At 43.7% G+C, this 18,364-nt stretch overlaps 1 protein-coding gene across 1 annotated transcript in view; it reads right to left on the reverse strand.

Moving 5' to 3' along the window:
• Positions 1-18,364, reverse strand: part of LRRC63 (leucine rich repeat containing 63) — a gene marked incomplete at both ends in the record, with an annotated part of 45,056 nt that overhangs the window by 17,212 nt on the left and 9,480 nt on the right. The window contains 3 exons of the mRNA XM_080689462.1: positions 2,181-2,264; positions 9,978-10,114; positions 12,863-12,961. Of these exons, the coding sequence (XP_080545588.1) occupies positions 2,181-2,264; positions 9,978-10,114; positions 12,863-12,961 (320 nt within the window). The remainder of the gene's footprint in view (positions 1-2,180; positions 2,265-9,977; positions 10,115-12,862; positions 12,962-18,364) is intronic.

Below are 18,364 nucleotides of genomic sequence, written 5' to 3' on the forward strand. Positions count from 1 at the left end.
AGAAATATTGAAATGTTATCTTTAAGTCATCAAAAGCTTGGTATCAGACAAATGAAACTGTTATGTGAGATTATCATTTTTAATTTTGGATAAATTGCTATAATACTAGATGTCAACCACTAAGCCAAACATGGGAAGGAGGGATAGGGAGAGAATGGGGTGGGGATCGGGTGGGGGCTGACTGGATGATGTGTGCATGTATGTCTACAAAAGTTTGTATCCCACTATGATGTATGAATACAGTGCACCAATAAAAAATAAATTTAAAAAAAGAAATTAAGAATTTTATAAATATTAGAACATTAAGCCAGGTGTGGTGGTGCATGCTTGTAATCCAGCATTCAGGAGACTGGGACAGGAAGATCGTGGTTTGCGGACAGCCTCAGCTACTTAGTGAGGCCCTTTGTGAATTCAGTGAGACCTTGTTTCAAAATAAAGAATAAAAAAAGAGGGCTGAGGTTGTAGCTTAGAAGTAGAATGCCCCAGGGTTCCATCCCCAGTACTGCAAAAAAAAAAAAAAAAAAAAGATTATCAAAAAAATTATCTCATTATGCACCTAGAAGATTATGCACCTAGAGAACTAAAGAAAATCAATCAGAACTAAGAGAATTTGTTTGCATTTCTTGATTTAAAATAACATAAAGAAGTACATGGATTTTCTCTATTCTGTACTGATAACAGTCCCCTAGTAATGAAAATAAGAGAAACATTCTATGTATAGTATATAACACAATTATAAAATGCTTAGCAAAGTTTACTAAGAAAGATATGAAGTGAATTAGAAATTTTTATGAAGAACATAGACAAGATAAAATAAAAAGTACATAGCATATTTTAGAATAATTTTTTATCGGTACTGGGGATTGAACCCAGGGGCATTCTACCTGAATTACACCCTCAGTTCTATTTTTTATCCATTATTTTAAAACGGGTTTACTAAGTTGTGGAAGGTCACCCTAAGTAACTCAGGCTGACTGTGAACTGTGATCCTCCTGTCTCACTCAGCCTTACAAGTATTTCAAGCATGTACCACCAAACCTGGCATTAGAATAAAATTTTTATTGTTGAAAATATAAATTCTTCAAGATTTTGTGTAAACTCAAGGCAATGGCAACTAAAATACTAACTTTGTGTTTATGTGTGTTCAAGGAAAAGCTGGGAATTATATAAAGTGATCTTACTGGTTATTATATAAAGAGAACAGTTAATAGGTCATTATTAAAAATAACCTCCTTATGCCAGGCATGGTGGAGTATGCTTGTAATCCCATGCTTGGGCGGCCGAGACAGGAGGATCTCACAGGTTCTAAGCCAGCCTCAGCTACTTAGTTAGGCTCTCAGCAACTTAGTGAGACCCTGTTTCCACATAAAGTATAAAAAAATGGGTCTGGGAGTATACCCCAGAGGTAGAAAAGCCCCTGGGTTCCACCCCTAGTACCACACACAAACACACACACACACACACACACACACACACAACCTCCTTACTTATTATTAAGACTATTCTAAAGTAATAATAAAACAATATGGTACTGGCCTAGAAAGACACAGATGAACTTTAAGCTCTTTTTAAAATCAATGTGGGAAAGAATCAGAATTTAATATTAAGATTAAACTGAGTATTAGGAGTATTTTGTGTATATGTATTTTCTTTCATAAAAAAGGAAACAGATAAGATCCACAGGTACACACAGAAAAATGACAGAAGTACCTTGTGTTTCTATTAAGTGGTCCTCATCCTGTCCTCCAAATAATTATTGAAAATGTGTTATATATATATACATATACATATATACACATGATATGTGTTTGTGTGTTACTGAAGATTGAACATTCTACCTTTAAGCTATACCTTCAGCTCTGTTTTATTTTTATTTTGAAACAGGGTCTTGCGAGGTTCATGAGTGTCTCACTACTTGCTGAGGCTGTCCCTGAACCTGCGATCCTCCTGTGTCAGCTTCCCCAGTACGGGGATTATAGGCATGTACCATGACATTGGTCTTGAAAATGCTATTATCTTAAAATTATTGCATACCAATCATTCCAATAACATTTCTATAAACTTCACACATTATGCTGAATAACTACTAAATAAAAGGACTCAAGTTTCTCCATCACAATCATTACCAAATATCCTTAAGTTACATGTGACTTTCTTTGTACATGCTACTTCCCAAATACCTGAGTTTGTGGATGTCATTTGAAATAAAAGTAATTTCATTATAGGAAACATCAAGTTCCTCAAGATGGCACAAGGCAAATAACCTTAAAAAAAGAAAAGATTAACTGAAAAATGATTATATAGTTGTCATCATTGTGAATAAAGAAACAAATACTTAAATAAATAGTAGTAAAACTAATAATTTTCTAAGATCTTGACATTTATATAGATTTTTGTTATTTATGGTGTAATTGCCATGAAATTTCCTAAATATTATTTATTTGTCCATTGAGACTCATTTGAGATATTTGGAGTGGGTAAAGACCCCTTTACAAAAAAGCTTCTGAGAAAATTTTAACACTATTTCAATATCTTTTTTCCTGGTTGCTGTATTAGTTTCCTCAGGCTGACAAAACAAATTACCATAATCTGTGTGGTTTAAGATAACAAAAATTTATTATTTTTTTACAGTTCTGGAAAACAGAAGACCAAAGTCCAGGTGTTAGCAGGGTGGTTGTTCTGTAGGCTCTGGGGAAGCCCATCCCTCCATCTCTAGCATCTGTGGCTGCCTACAGCCCTTGGCATCCCTAGGCTTGCAGCAGCATATCTCCCACCTCTGTTTTTGTGTTCATGTAGCCTCTTACAAAGACACCAGTCTCTGGATTTAGGGCCAACCCTAATTCAGTATGCCAAATAATAATTCAACTAATTACATCTACAAAGACCCTGTTTCCCAAGTCACATCCTCAGGTCACATTCTGAGATTCTGTATGGACATGGGTTTTGTAGGGACACTATTTAACCCAAGTGCATTAAGACCTTCATGGTGCAATATCTTTGATCTTCCTTTCCATCAAGTACCCAAAAGTAAAAACCAAAAAATGCAAAGACTCCGTAACACTGAAGATTACAAAAGCTGAAGAACCCAAGTCTCCGTAACAGTTTTACTCTCAGAAGCCCTGTCTCCTGGGGAATGAGAGCAGAAATCATTTCTTAAAGATTCCAGCTGAACTGCTAAGTATGACTATATTCATCATAATCCCTAGTAAGCACCACCTTTTTCCTGTGCGTTATGCCTTCCTGTTTCTATATAGATAAAAGAAAATCATTTGCATGATTATTAACTGAGGCATCATGATGAGAACAGTATTCCACTAACTTCCTATCACTTTTATTTATTTATTTATTTATTTATTTTATTATTTTTTTGGGGGGTGGTACTGGGGTTCCTGGAAGCCCTTCTACCTCCGGGCTACACTCCCAGACCTATTTTTACATTTTCATTTTGGAAACAGGGTCTCCTAAGCCAGCGCGCGGCTGGCTTCGAACCTGTGCGATCCTCCTGTCTCCGCCTCCCAAGCGCGGGGATTACAAGCGTGCGCCACCACGCCCGGCTTCCTATCACTTTTAAAACAAATGTCCTCATGCCGGGCGTGTTGGTGCAGGCTTATAATTCCCGCACTTGGGAGGCAGAGACAGGAGGATCACGCAGGTTCGAAGCCACCTTGCTGGCTTAAGAGACCCTGTTTCCAAATAAAGATATAAAATAGGTCTGGGAGTGTAGTCCGAAGGTAGAAGGGTTTCCAGGAACCCCAGTACCACCAAAAAAAAAAAAAAAAAACCATATGTCAAGATCTGGCTCCAAGTTATCTGTTCAGCTCATGTTTCACAATCCCATCTCACTCTCCCCTGTTCTCCTGTAGTCAAGAATTTATTTGCTGAAATTCTCTGAATTAGCCAGTTCTCATATCTCCAAGTATCATATGTAATTTCCCCCAAACTTTACTCTTTGATCTTTGTATTTTCATGTTTCAAATCTTGGCTCAAATATCACTTCTTGCAAGGAGCTCTTTCTGAATCCTTCAGATGGAGTGAGCTGCCCCTTCTGTGAGTCTCTGCTTAACTCTATCATGTGTTATTCAACACATTCCTACCTCCTAAGTTTATGAGGTTCTGAAGGCCAGGGATTCTACTTTGTACTTATATATATCTAATGTTTCACATAATGCCTTGTAGATCATACATGCTGAGTAAATCACAAGTGAATGAATGAAATGGTTACTTTGGTTAATTTTAAATCATGTGCTTTGAGAAATTAATAAGTCTATATAGGGCTCAGAAGAGAACCCCTAAACCCAAGATGAGCCAAAATATATATCTCACCCTATGGGCAGATGACAACCTGTCAGGTCTTGAAAAAAAAAAAAAAGAACAAGCCCTGGTATTAACAGAACTTAAACCTGGGGCCCAAGCTATTCACCTGAGACAATACCCATTTCCTTGGCACGTCTTGGAAGGCATTTACCCACACCTGAAGAGTGGCATCATCATCCCCTGCCAATCTGCCAAGTACACATGGCTATTGTAGGTATGAAAGCCAGGGACCCAAGACTATTGCCTGGTGTAAGATCTCTGGGCCGTCAACCAAGTAACTGTCTCCTTGCACCCAGTGGTGTCCAATCCCTATACCTTTATCAGTCTCTTCTCAGCCACTGCCACCTGGCTCAGCTGCCTGGACTTCAAGGGGGCCTTCTTCAGCATTCGACTGGTCCCTGCCAGCCAGAAACTCTTTGGAAGATCCACAGGGTTCAAAAATTCACCACCATCTTTGGAGAAGTCCTTGCAAGAGACGTTTCCCTCACAGAAACTAAGCTGCATGCTCCTCAGTATGACGATGACCTCCTGTCGGCATGAGACTGTAAAAGGATGTGCAAAAAGGACTGATGCCCTGCTGCACCATTTAGACCAGTGTGGATACAAAGTCTTCAGGAAAAAGGCTCAACTGTGCCAGATGGTCACCAAATACCTCGTGTTTCATTTCAAACAAGGAGAGTGACTTTTAGGGACCAGGAGGAAAGAGGCGATCCATGCCATTCCGGTTCCACAAATGGGGGAGAAAGAGAGCCTCTAAACTGGGAAGAGGACCAAAAAACAGAGTTCAACCTATCAAAGAGAATGCTACAAGAAGCCCCAGCACTGGCACTCCTAGATCTAGACAAACTGTTTACTTATCTCAGGAAAAAAAACCCCAAAATTGCTATCAGAGTCCTGGTGCAAAAGCTAGGGTTATGGGAATGTAGGGTTGCCTACCTTTCAAAAAAGATGGATAGAGTTGTGGCTGGATTAAGTTACGGCTGGATAAAGTTGTGACTGGATCGATTTGTGGCTGGATGGAGTTGTGGCTGGATGGCTGCTGTGTTTGTGAGCTGTGGCTGCAACGATGCTGCTTGCCCAGGAGGCAGATAAATTGACACTCAGACAATATCTCTGTAACCTCTTGCCCTATTCTGTCCTCACCCTCATGAAAGCTAGTGGGCACCACTAGATGACAAATCCCCGCCTAACCAAATACCAAGATCTCCTGTGTGAAAATCCATGCATCCTCCTGGAAACCGTAAGTACCATGAGCCCCATTATGCTCTTATCCATAGGAAAAGGGGGGCCTCCCCATTCATGACAGCAAAGAAGTAATTGGTCAGCTATATTCGGGTCAGCCTGACCTAAAGGATCAGCCTCTTAAAAACTCAGATTTGGAGATCTTTGTGGATAGCAGCACCTCTGTCACCCCAATGGGGGCCTAGCAGGCTGGATATACAGTGGTCACCCTTGAAGCTGTACTAGAAACAAAACCTTTACCACAGGGAACTTTATCTTGGAAGGCCAAACTCATTGCATTCATTCAGGCCTTAGAACTAAATAAAGAAAAGGTAGTAAACATCTATATCGGCTCCAGATATGCCTTCCTCACTCTACAATTCCAAAGAACATTAGACTGAGAAAAGAAACTACTGAACTCTAGAGGAGATATATTAAAATACCCACAGGAGATCCTGGAGGAAAAATGGATTTCTCTGAACTGCCCCAATGTGGGGTCTGCCAGCACCTACTAGCAATAATATGCACCTTTTATGGACAGGTAAAAGATTTTCAATGAAGGACTAAAAAATCTTGAGAAGTAGTCCAGGTCTTACTTCGAGAAATCATTCCTTGGTTTGGCCTACCTTTGCAGATAGGTTTAGATAATGGCCTTGCCTTCATCTCAGATGTCATTCAGGGTAGGGCAGTAGCTCTCAACAGTATGTGGAAGTTACCTGTGGCCTATCACCCATCATCCACAAAGCTCGGGGAAAGTTGAAAGGATGAACTAGACCCTAAAAACAGGAAGCCAAACTCACCTAGATACAGGTCCTGCCTCTAGTCCTGTTTAAAATTAGGTACACCTCAAAGAAAAGAGATGGAGTACTTGCCCTATGCAGTATTGTATTCCAAGTCTCCCCTGATATTGCAGTGTCTCCGAGAGGCTGCATGAATGTGGGGAGACCAAGTCGCATCAGCTAATGTTGGGACTAGAAAAAAACCACACAAAAACTTTCCACTTGTGTCTTAAATAGGGCCCCAATAAGTCTTTGATCTTCTGTCCACCCATTCCAGCCAGGGGACTCAGAGTGGGGAAAAGACTGGAACCTGGCTCCACTAAAGGTCAATGGAAGAGACCCTTTGCTGTTATCTTAACCCCCCCCCCCCCACAGCTGCAAAAGTAGACAGCATAGCTGCCTGGATCTATTACAGCTGCCTCAGAAGGGCTGCCACAGAACAGCTGTGGGGAGCTGCAGTGGACTCTGACAACCCCCACACCTGACCCTGTGAAAGACGCCATGCCTGCTCCAGCCACACCTGGTCTATGCACCGCACAGCCAAAGCCTGAGGACATGCATCACCATCTGGACGTTGCTAGTGTTCTCCAAGAGGAGAGAGGCCACACTTCCAATCCCTTCTCACTGCTGGCAGGCTTGAACAGTCCTCTACTGCACTCCCACCCTCTCTCTCTTTCACCTGGTAATAGAGACTCAAAATATGAAACTCCAACAACAGGTGTTATGGTGGGGTCTCAAAGGAGGAAATGAGGTAGAAGCCTACAATGGTGCCACCCTGCACCCACCATGTGGAGAAAGAGAGCCTCTAATCTGGGAAGAGGACCAGAACTTTTCATTTTAATTTTTTTTTTAATTTTGAAACCAGGTCTCACTAAGTTGCAGAAGCTGGCTTTGAACCTGTGATCTTCCCAATTCCGCTTTCCAAATTCTGGGATTACAGGCATGTGTCACCATGTCTGGCTTTCATATTCATTCTTAGGGCCTGCCTCCACTTTTAGAAGATAAGGTTCATTCTTCCTATTCAAGACTAAAACCTCCAATGTACCCATGACTCATTTTTCTGTAATCCCCAGTAAAGGTCTTCATCCTTCCATATCTTTAGTTCATTCTCTGCTGGTTCTTTTCTATCATCCTGTGAATATGTCTGAGTCTTTAAAAAAAACTAATAGCAAAAGTGTTTCTAAGATCCCACAGTCCGTCCAGCTTTTATCCAATTTCTCTCTTCCCACTGCAACCATTTTCCCCCAAAGAGTGTTCTATATTCATTACCAGTTTCTCTTCCCATTCCATCTCAACCCACTCAACTGTCTTTTCCTGTTATATAGTTTGAAATAGTCCACTGAAACTGTTCTCAGCTTCGATCTAAGTTTCTCCCTTATATTTAACACTGTTGGCCATCCTAATCTGTTCCCTTGGCCTCCACAATATACCTGATTTTGTTTGTGCCACTGCAGCCTCCCTCCCCCACCTCAGTCTTCCTCTTCATCTGTACCTGAAATGCTAATGTTTCTCCAGGATCTTCAGATGATTGTGCTACACATTCCTTATTTCAGATCAATATATACCGATAATTCAAAATGTTATCTGGAGTACAAAAGCTCTCCTGTGAGGTGTGTGTGTGTGTGTGTGTGTGTGTGTGTGTGTGTGTGTTTATTGCAGTACTGGGATTGAACCCAGGGGCATTCTACCTTGGAGCTATACCCCCAGGCTATTTTTTATTCTTTACTTTGAAACAGGGTCTCACTAAGTAGTGGAAGGCATCACTAAGTAGCTGAGGCTGGCTGTGAACATGGAATTTTCCTGTCTCAGCCTCCCAGGTACTAGGATTACAAGCATGCATCACCACACTCAACTCCTGTGAGTTTAATACGTCTAACTTCAGCATTGTGGTGGAAACCCCGTAGGCAACATGGTAATCTAAAGGCAAGTTCAGAATTTCCCTTTCTTCAAATCTCCTTAGCTTTAAACTCATCATTCTCCTGCTTGAAACCAATTAAGGGCTTTGAGTGGCACTTAAAATAATACACAGATTTGGTCCCATGACCTCCAAAAGTTCATGGGATGTAGCTGCTCTCAAACTTTTCATTCTCACCTGGAGCCACATTCTCATTGCACCCAAAGCCCTCTTACTTATTCACTGCGTCTCCTGTCTCACATGTGTCATTCCCTCTGCAGGGAGATTCATTGCCCTGTTCTTGGCCTAGACTCGTAAATTTCTACTAAATGCCATTTCCTTAGATAATGCCTTATTATTATTATTATTATTATTATTATTATTATTGTAATGGGGATTGAACCCAGGAGAATTCTACCTCTGAGATACACCCCATCCCTATTTTAATTTTAAAGCAGAGTCTCACTAGGTTTATGACAGCCTCACTTCTTGTTGAGGTCCTTGAATCTGGTATTCTCCTGCCTCAGCCTCCCAAGTATTGGGATTGCATCACCACACCCAGCTTTAGATAATGCTTTCTTGGCAACTCAATTTAATTCATATGTCTCCTGACATCTTACTGTTCTTTTCATTCATAGCCCTTAGAATGTTTTATATTTATTGTGGCATCTATTAGAATTTCTGTATCTTTTCCTGGATTCTATAAGGAAAGGTTTATGCCACTTTAGATATTTTTGTATTTTTAAGTGATAGTTATGATTATGATATGTAACTATGATTATGGATTATCCAGTATGAATTTGTTTGGATGCTATATATTTAGCTATATATAAATATATATAACTATATATCACCCTGTATATACATATATGTAGTTATGTGTTATTCATACACATACATATATAATATATATAGTATTTATATATTTTATATATATGCAGACCTAGGAAAATAAGTGGAGGAACCTTAGTGATTGGTGATCAGGTATCAGAGCCAGATGGCTTCACAGTAATAGCATAGTAATTTCCTGTCCATTCATTTTGCATATAAATATTAAAAATATAATTTAAATCTATGATCTTTGCTTAATTATTTTTATATCTGATGAATGCACACATACACGCACATACATGCATGCACACACAAAATGTCTTTAACCTGTATTCAACTTGTTAAACTTTAACTGGAAGAAATATCTTGAAGAATGTTTGTTTTGGCATTTGATTAAGGTTTTAGTCGAAAGCTTTCATTATAAGTTGAGTATTCATTTATATGTGAGAAGAAGCCTGATTTTACACCAGCATTCCTAGAGTTGAAGGGATCTTACATATCATGTAGGTCAATTTCCTTAGTTTATAATTAGGAAATTAAAGCAAGTATGGTCAAATTATTTTCTGCAGATAAAACAGATAATGTCCATAGACTTTAAAGCTGGAGGTCTAGATTTTCTAAATCCGAGGTCAGTGCTCTTTCATATTCAAAAAGGCTGTGAAGGGACAGGTCCAAGGTTCTCCCCTGACCTGCTTCAGAGACCACATCCATACTCAGATAACAGATCTCCAGATGTGCATTCACTAAACTCATGTCGATCGCCATTTATGCAGCTGATGGTATTATTTTGAATACCATAATAAGATCCAAATCAGTCAATCAGAAGAGAAGAAGAATTACTAAATAGCCAAAAATTTTATAGCTGCTTTCAAAAGGGAAGATGATCCTTTACTAAATTATAAACTTTTTATTTTCTAATCCTAGATAATCAACCTTACCCATATGGAAGATTAGCAATCAAATTAAAGGCAATGCTGAAAATCCTAAGGAACTTAAGTTGGTAAATTTCAGAAGGAATTTCTTTGATAGGATTATTTCTCATTTTCAGTACTTGTAAATTTTTAAGACAAAATATCTAGGAAACATAAAACAAGAAACAAGTATGAATGAAATAATAAAATATGCAAACTCCTATTTTTTACCTTTTATAAATTCTTTGAACTCATAGAGTAAAATCAGTATAGCAATATATCATATGCCTCCATAAATACATTTGCTTAATGTATATAAGTGAATCTTTCAAACAACTGACCATCATTAATAAGTATGATATGAAATAGTGATCCTTTTTTTTTTTCTTTCTTCAGTACTGGGAATTGAATCTAGGGGCCTTCTATCTCCGAACTACAGCCCCAGCCCTATTTTTTATTCTTTATTTTGAAACAGGGCCTCACTAAGTAGCTGAGGCTGGCTGTAAACCTGCAATCCTCTTATCTCAGCCTCCCTAGTACTGAGATTACAAGCCTAAGCCACCATGCCCGGCTAGTGTCATCCTTTTTGATCAAGCTCACAGTTTCATGTGAGGCAATCGTGTAAAGGTTAGGAAAGAAGCAGGTACGTGGCTCATGATTGTAATCCCAGTACTGGGGGGCTGAGAGCGAGGATCACAGGTTGGCAGTCAGCCTCATCAATTTAGCAAGGCCCTAAGCAACTTATTAAGCCCCTGTTTCCAAATAAAAAATATTATAGGGCTGTGGGTATAGCTCAGAAGTAGAATGCCCCTGGGTCTAATATCCAGTACCACCAACCCCCCCCCAAAAAAAAGAAAGGGGGCAGAATGTAGACACAAACTCAGGAAAATAAGTGGAGGAAACTTAGTGATTGGTGATGTCAGGTATCATAGCCAGATGGTATCACAGTTATATCATATAATTCCCTGTCCTCTCATTTTTCATATTAAAATTAAAATACCATTTAAACCTGTGATCTTTGCTTGATACATTTTTGCTCTCTGGTGAATCTTACTATTCACTCTTTTAAAAGTTATATTAAGCTGGGTGTGGAGGCACATACATGTAATCTTAGTACTTGGGAGGCGGAGACAGGAAAATCGCAGATTTGAGGCCAGCCGCGGCAATTTAGGCTCTCAGCAACTTAACGAGACCTTGTTTCAAAATAAAAAATAAAATAGGTCTGGGAGTGTAGCCCAGAGGTAGAAGGTCCCTGGATTTAATCTCCAGTATTACAAAAATAAAAGCAAAAAAGAAAGAATGGAAGGAAGAAAGGAAGGAAGGAAGGGAGGGAGGGTGGGGGACAGGACAGGATTACAAGCATGTGTCACCATGCCCAGCAACCCAGGGGCATTCTACCTCTGGGCTATGCCCCTAAACCTTTGTTTATTTTGAAACAGGGTCTTGCTAAGTTGCTGAGGCTACCAATGTAGCCTCATTGGCAATCATCCTGTCTCAGTCTCCCAAGTATGGAGATTACAGGTGTGTGCTACTATGCCCAGCTATTAAGATTTTTTATTATCATAAAAATCCAAAATTGGTGGAGTGAAACATGCTAATTTTTGTAATGAAGTTATTTACAGTATTCTCTTAGCATTGGTGTGTGTGTGTGTGTGTGTGTGTGTGTGTGTGTGTGTGTGTGTGTGGTTGGAGACTGAGCCTAGTGGTGTTATACATCTGAGCTACTTCCCCCACTCTTTCATTTTTTTTTTATTTTGAAACAGGGTCTCACTAAGTCGCCGAGGCTAACTTCAAAACTGAAATCTCAGTCTCAGCCTCCCAAGTATTGGGATTACAGGCATGCACCACTGTGCCTGACTATTCACTGTATTTTTGATGGATGAAATATTTTTTGGCAAATACATACTACCAAAATTAAATTAGCATGAAGAACTAAGATCCTTGTATTCCTGGGAATTCTTGCCAAATTGTCCTCGTCAAATTAATAAAACTGGTTTCAAATATTAGAAAAGAAAAAGTAATTTTTCCTAATTGAAATAAGAATCCAAGATTAGAGCTCCCTGTCCCTTCTACTTAGATTATTTTTCTTCATAACTCTTTTTTTCCATAGGACATGCACTCATAAATGTATGTATGTATGACCTCACCACACTAAAGTATAAGTTCTGTGAAATAGATATTTCATTAGATTTTCTACAAAATGTATGTTTTCAATACTATGTTTGAAATAGAAGGCAGATCAATTTGCTAAAAAGCAATTCACTAAAAGCCAATATTCTGAAAATCAATTCACAAAACAACCATCACTCAGTGACTGATGAGACATAGACTACAGACGCTGAAAAAAATCTATCCTACTTATTCATAATGTATCATTTATTTAAAATAACATTAAACTAACTCATCCCGTATCCAGTTATCATTCATACATTCTATTAAGCTAAATATTATATCTTATGATAATTAAAACTTGTTGAAACATCACCTGATCCCTAACTTTAATGTCAAAGTTTCTGATTATTAGCACACGACTAAGTATAATTTAGGTTTTATTCAAAACTAGAAGAATAAATTATTTTTTAAACATCATACAATTGTGAGAACACATTTTAGAGCCTAACTACAACAGAGCTTTTGAAGATCATATCATGGGACTTCCTAAGGACAATGTATTGTACTTTCTGTACTTCTATAAATAAGCCCTTCTGAATGCAATACAAAATAAATTTACTTTGCAGTAACTTCACGGTATCTTAAGAGGTCTCATTCATTCTCTCTCTCTCTCTCTCTCTCTCTCTCTCTCTCTCTCTCTCTCTCTCTCTATCTCTCTCTCTCTTCTCTCCCTCCCTCCCTCTGTGTGTGTGTGTATATGTGTATGTGTGTACCCCCCACAATAATTAAAATGGACTCACTTCTGTGGGAAAGTAGCGGAGATGATTAAATGATAAATTAAGATATATCAACTGGAAAGCCAAAGGTGTTAAGTCTGGACAATGCAGGAGAAAAAATCCCTAAAAAGAAAGTGATGAGAGATTAAAATAATCTTTTTTGTTTTGGTACTGAGGATTGAACCCAGAGGCAATTTTACCTCCGAGTTGTATGTGTATTAGTATCACTATGAAGTGCATTGTGATGTAAGACTATAATGCACCAATAAAAGTATAAAAAGTATTGTTCTTATTTAGAGTGAAGTCAAGTACCTCTTCAAATTTATAAGGATAATTTGTTTCAGCGAGTTATTCATCTATTTTTTGAATATTTTGGTTGAATGCCATTTCCTTTACTGTAATACAGAAACACAGCTGATGCTTTTGTGTTGATCTTATACCATATAACTTTACTATATTTATTAGCTCTAGTTACTATCTATCTATCTATATTTATTTATTTATTCATTTATTTATGAATTTATTTATTTACAGTACTGGGGATGGAACCCAGGGACATTCTACCTCTGAGCTACCCTTCTAGACCCATTTTTTATTTATTTATTTATTTATTTATTTATTTATTTATTTATTTATTTATTTTGTAGTACTGGGGATGGAATTCAGGGGCATTCTACCCCCGAGCTACACCCCCAGCCCTATTCTTTATTTTGAAACAGGGTCTCACTGAGTTGCAAAGAGCCTCACTAAGTAGCTGAGGCTGTCTGGGAACTGTGATCCTCCTGTCTCAGCCTCCCAAATAATGGGATTATAAGTGTGTGCCACCATGCCCAGTTTCTAGTTACTTTCTTATCAGTGCTAATCATTCTGAAAGCCATAATCCCAAATGTTGAAAAATAACAATTCCCATTAAAAAAAATATGCAGAGCCCATACAAGAGAGGTATAAAGCCAGAAGGAATAATATGTTTTCTGTTGCATGCAAGGTAGTTGCCAGATTATTCAGTCATACTACTCCTGCCCATCCACACATAGTGCCTTGCTTTGCCTTCAGAAAATTCTTTGTCAAGAGAATAAAAAGAACTCAAGTTGGTCAGTGACCACCTTCTGAACCAAAGACTCCTTGGTTAGAGATTTCACTGTTGAAGATTGATTTCTTATATTTGCCATTAAATCTAACAGAAAAAAAAACAGTGCATATTCATTTTGGCTAATGAGTGGCACTTTCAAAATTGTCTACTTTGGGTTTTTTGTTGTTTGTTTGCTTTCTTTCTCTCTTTCTTTCTTTCTTTTTTTTTTTTTTTGGTGGTACTGGGGTTTCTGGAAGCCCTTCTACCTCCAGGCTACACTCCAGACGTATTTTATATCTTTTATTTGGAAACAGGGTCTCTTAAGCCAGTGAGGCTGACTTCGAACCTGCGGGATCCTCCTGTCTCCACCTCCCAAGCGCGGGGATTACAAGCATGCGCCACCATGCCGGCTGTGTGACTGATTTCTGTTTGCATCAAATACATAAATTTTTGAGGCCAAAGAGTTCTGGGCTTGGATCTAAGCTCTGCCATGTGCTTTCCACATGGTTTTGTGTGAGTCGCTGTCACGAGCCTCAGTGTTTTCCTCTGTAAGATGAAGCTTATAAAATATCTACTTTGGAGACCCCTGGAGAAACTGGGCCCAGTAAGACGCTGGGTTCTGGGCAGGGGTCGCGCGCGGCACACACCAGCCGGGGCCCGGGTCACGGGACCCTAGGCCCCAGGCCGAACTGCGCATAGTACGCCAGAACCCTGGAGAAACTGGGCCCAGTAAGACGCTGGGTTCTGGGTGGGGGTCGTGCGCGGGGCACGCCAAATGGAGCCTGGGTCGCAGAACTCTGGGCCCCGGGCTGAACTGCGCGTAGCACGCCAGACCCCTGGAGAAACCGGGCCCAGTAAGACGCTGGGTTCTGGGCAGGGGTTGCGCGCGGGGCACGCCAGCCGGGGCCTGGGTCGCTGGACTCTGGGCCCCAGGCCGAACTGCGAGTAGCACGCCAGACCCCTGGAGAAACTGGGCCCAGAACAGAAAAAAATAAAGAAAAATATCGGAGAGGTGGTAAGAAAGCCGTTATGGATGCCAGGACACTGGAGATGCAGACAAAACTTATCTAAATGCACTGGAACTTATGGAAAAATTCCCCGTGAAAGAGGACTGATATTTCTCTATATTGTTAAGAATCTCAGACATCACCTGTAAGGAGAGTTTAGCGGAGACCAAGGAGAAATGCGGTGTTGAAAGAGTTCTCCGCGATGGTGGTGGAAACTTGTATTCAGGAGAAGCAGAAACCGGATCCTACCAACTTTATTTTTTTGGAGAAATTACACCAAATGTCGAATGCTACCATCACGCATGCTTAGGAACACTGGACAACATTCAGAGTGGAAAAAGAGCCTGGGAAGGATTTGAAACGGTGGAGGCAGTGGCAATGCCAGTGGCCAATACTCAGGGGAGGCAGAGATCTGATACATTACACCTGGAACCTTTGAAATAATAACCACAGAGACAGTGATCGGAACCTGCTGAGGGGTTAGGCGGGCGCCAGGGCCAGTGGCCGACATCGGAGCTTGCTGTGAGGCAAGGCCACTACTGAGGCCTCCGTGGCCGGGATTGGAACCTGCCGAGGGGTTAGACCGATGCTGGGGCCAGCGAAGCCGGCATTGGAGCCTGCCATGAGGCAAGGCTTGTGCTGGGGCCTCCGAGGTCGGGTCCAGAACCTGCTGAGGGGTTAGACCGGTGCTGGGGCAAACAAGGCTGACATCAGAGCCTGCCGTGAGACAAGGCCGGTAATGGGGCCTCCGAGGCCAGGATAAGAGCCTGCCGAGGGGTTAGGCCAGTGCTGGGGCCAGTGAGGCCGGCATCGGAGCCTGCCTTGAGGCAAGGCCGGTACTGGGGCCTCCAAGGCCAGGATAAGAGCCTGCCGAGGGGTTAGGCTGGTGCTGGGGCCAGCGAGGCCAGCATCGGAGCCTGCCATGAGGCAGGGCTGATACTGGGGCCTCCGAGGCCAGGATAAGAGCCTGCTGAGGGGTTAGGCCGGTGCTGGGGCCAGCGAGGCCGACATCAGAGCCTGCCGTAAGGCAAGGTCGGTGCTGGGGCCTCCGAGGCTGGGATCGGAGCCTGCCTTGAGGCAAGGCCGGTACTGGGGTCTCCGAGGCCAGGATAAGTGCCTGCTGAGGGGTAAGGCCGGTGCTGGAGCCAGTGAGGCCGGCATCGCAGCCTGCCGTGAGGCATGGCCGGTGCTGGGACATCCGAGGCCAGTATCGGAGTCTGCCGAGGGGTTAGGCCAGTGCTGGGGCCAGCGAGGCTGGCATCAGAGCCTGCCATTAGGCAAGGTCGGTACTGGGGCCTCCGAGGCCGGAATTGGAGCCTGCCTTGAGGCAAGGCCGGTACTGGGGCATCCGAGTTTGGGATAAGAGCCTACCGAGGGGTTAGGCCAGTGCTGGGGCCAGCTGGTTGGCATCGGAGCCTGCCATAAGGCAAGGCCGGTGCTGGGTCCTCAGAGGCCAGGATAAGAGCCTGCCGAGGGGTTAGGCTGGTGCTGAGGCCAGCGAGGCCGGCATTGGGGACTGCCGTGAGGCATGACCAGTGCTGGGGCCTCCAAGGCCAGGATCGGAGCCTGCCGAGGGGTTAGGCCGGTGCTGGGGCCAGTGAGGCTGGCATCGGAGCCTGCCATAAGGCAAGGTCGGTGCTGGGGCCTCTGAGGCCAGGATAAGAGCCTGCCGAGGGGTTATGCCGGTGCTGGGGCCAGTGAGGCCGACATCGGAGCCTGCCTTGAGGCAAGGCCAGTACTGGGGCCTCCAAGGCCAGGATAAGAGCCTGCCGAGGGGTTAGGCTGGTGCTGGGGCCAGCGAGGCCGGCATCGCAGCCTGCCGTGAGGCAGGGCCGATACTGGGGCCTCCGAGGCCAGGATAAGAGCCTGCTGAGGGGTTAGGCCGGTGCTGGGGCCAGCGAGGCCGGCATCAGAGCCTGCCGTAAGGCAAGGTCGGTGCTGGGGCCTCCGAGGCTGGGATCGGAGCCTGCCTTGAGGCAAGGCTGGTACTGGGGTCTCCGAGGCCAGGATAAGTGCCTGCTGAGGGGTAAGGCCGGTGCTGGAGCCAGTGAGGCTGGCATCGCAGCCTGCCGTGAGGCATGGCCGGTGCTGGGACATCCGAGGCCAGTATCGGAGTCTGCCGAGGGGTTAGGCCAGTGCTGGGGCCAGCTAGGCCGGCATCGGAGCCTGCCATTAGGCAAGGTCGGTACTGGGGCCTCCGAGGCCGGGATTGGAGCCTGCCAAGGGGTGAGGCCGATGCTGGGGCCAGCAAGGCCGGCATTGGAGCCTGCCTTGAGGCAAGGCCGGTGCTGAGGCCTCCAAGGCCGGGATTGGAGCCTGCCTTGAGGCAAGGCCGGTACTGGGGCCTCCGAGGCCAGGATAAGAGCCTGCCGAGGGGTTAGGCTGGTGCTGGGGCCAGCGTGGCTGGCATCGGAGCCTGCCGTGAGCAAGGCCAGTGCTGGGTCCTCCAAGGCCGGGATAAGAGCCTGCCGAGGGGTTAGGCCGGTGCTGGGGCCAGTGAGGCCGGCATCAGAGCCTGCCGTGAGGCAAGGCCGATACTGGGGTCTCCGAGGGCAGGATAAGAGCCTGCTGAGGGGTTAGGCCAGTGCTGGAGCCAGTGAGGCCGGCATCGCAGCCTGCCGTGAGGCATGGCCGGTGCTGGGACATCCGAGGCCGGAATAAGAGCCTCCCGAGGGGTTAGGCCAGTGCTGGGGCCAGCGAGGCTGGCATCGGAGCCTGCTGTGAGGCATGGCCGGTGCTGGGGCCTTCGAGGCCAGGATCAGAGCCTGCTGAGGGGTTAGGCCGGTGCTGGGGCCAACGAGGCTGGCATTGGAGCCTGCTATGAGGCTAGGCCAGTGCTGGGGCCTCCGAGGCCGGGATTGGAATCCTGCCAAGGGGTTAGGCCGGTGCAGGGGCCAATGGCCAGCATCGGAGCCTGGCGTGAGGCAAGTTCACTCCTGTGGCCTCCAAGGCCAGGACCAAAGCCAGCCTAGGGGTTAGACCGGTGCAGGGGCCAGGGAGACCAGAACTGGGGCCTCCCATGAGGCAAGGCCGCTGCTTGAGCCAGTGAGGTCTGGATCAGTCCACTGAGTAGCTAGGCCACTACTGGGACCATCAAGAGGGGGATCGGTACTTGCAACGCAGCATGCACAGAGAAATATTGTAGAAAATATAAATCAGACGCTTCTCTTAATCAGCAATAACTAGGAGGAAAAGGGCAACAGGAAGAGGTTGAGCTATAGAAAGGGCCCTATAGTGAAGCAACTAATGTGACCAATCAGAGGGTATGTAATACTGGAGGACGGAGCCTCTTTAAAATGCAGGAGGTACATAAACAAATGTATCAAAGTAAATCACCAAAGAAGGGTGGGATGGAGGGAGGGGGAGGGAATGGGATGGGGGCTGGAGGAGGGCTAATTGGATGATGTGTGCTTGTATATCCTCTCAAGTCTTGTACTCCAATGTGATTGA

The sequence above is a fragment of the Muscardinus avellanarius genome, assembly GCF_963383645.1.
Source record: "Muscardinus avellanarius genome assembly, chromosome: 2".
NCBI classification, from domain to species: Eukaryota; Metazoa; Chordata; class Mammalia; order Rodentia; family Gliridae; genus Muscardinus; species Muscardinus avellanarius.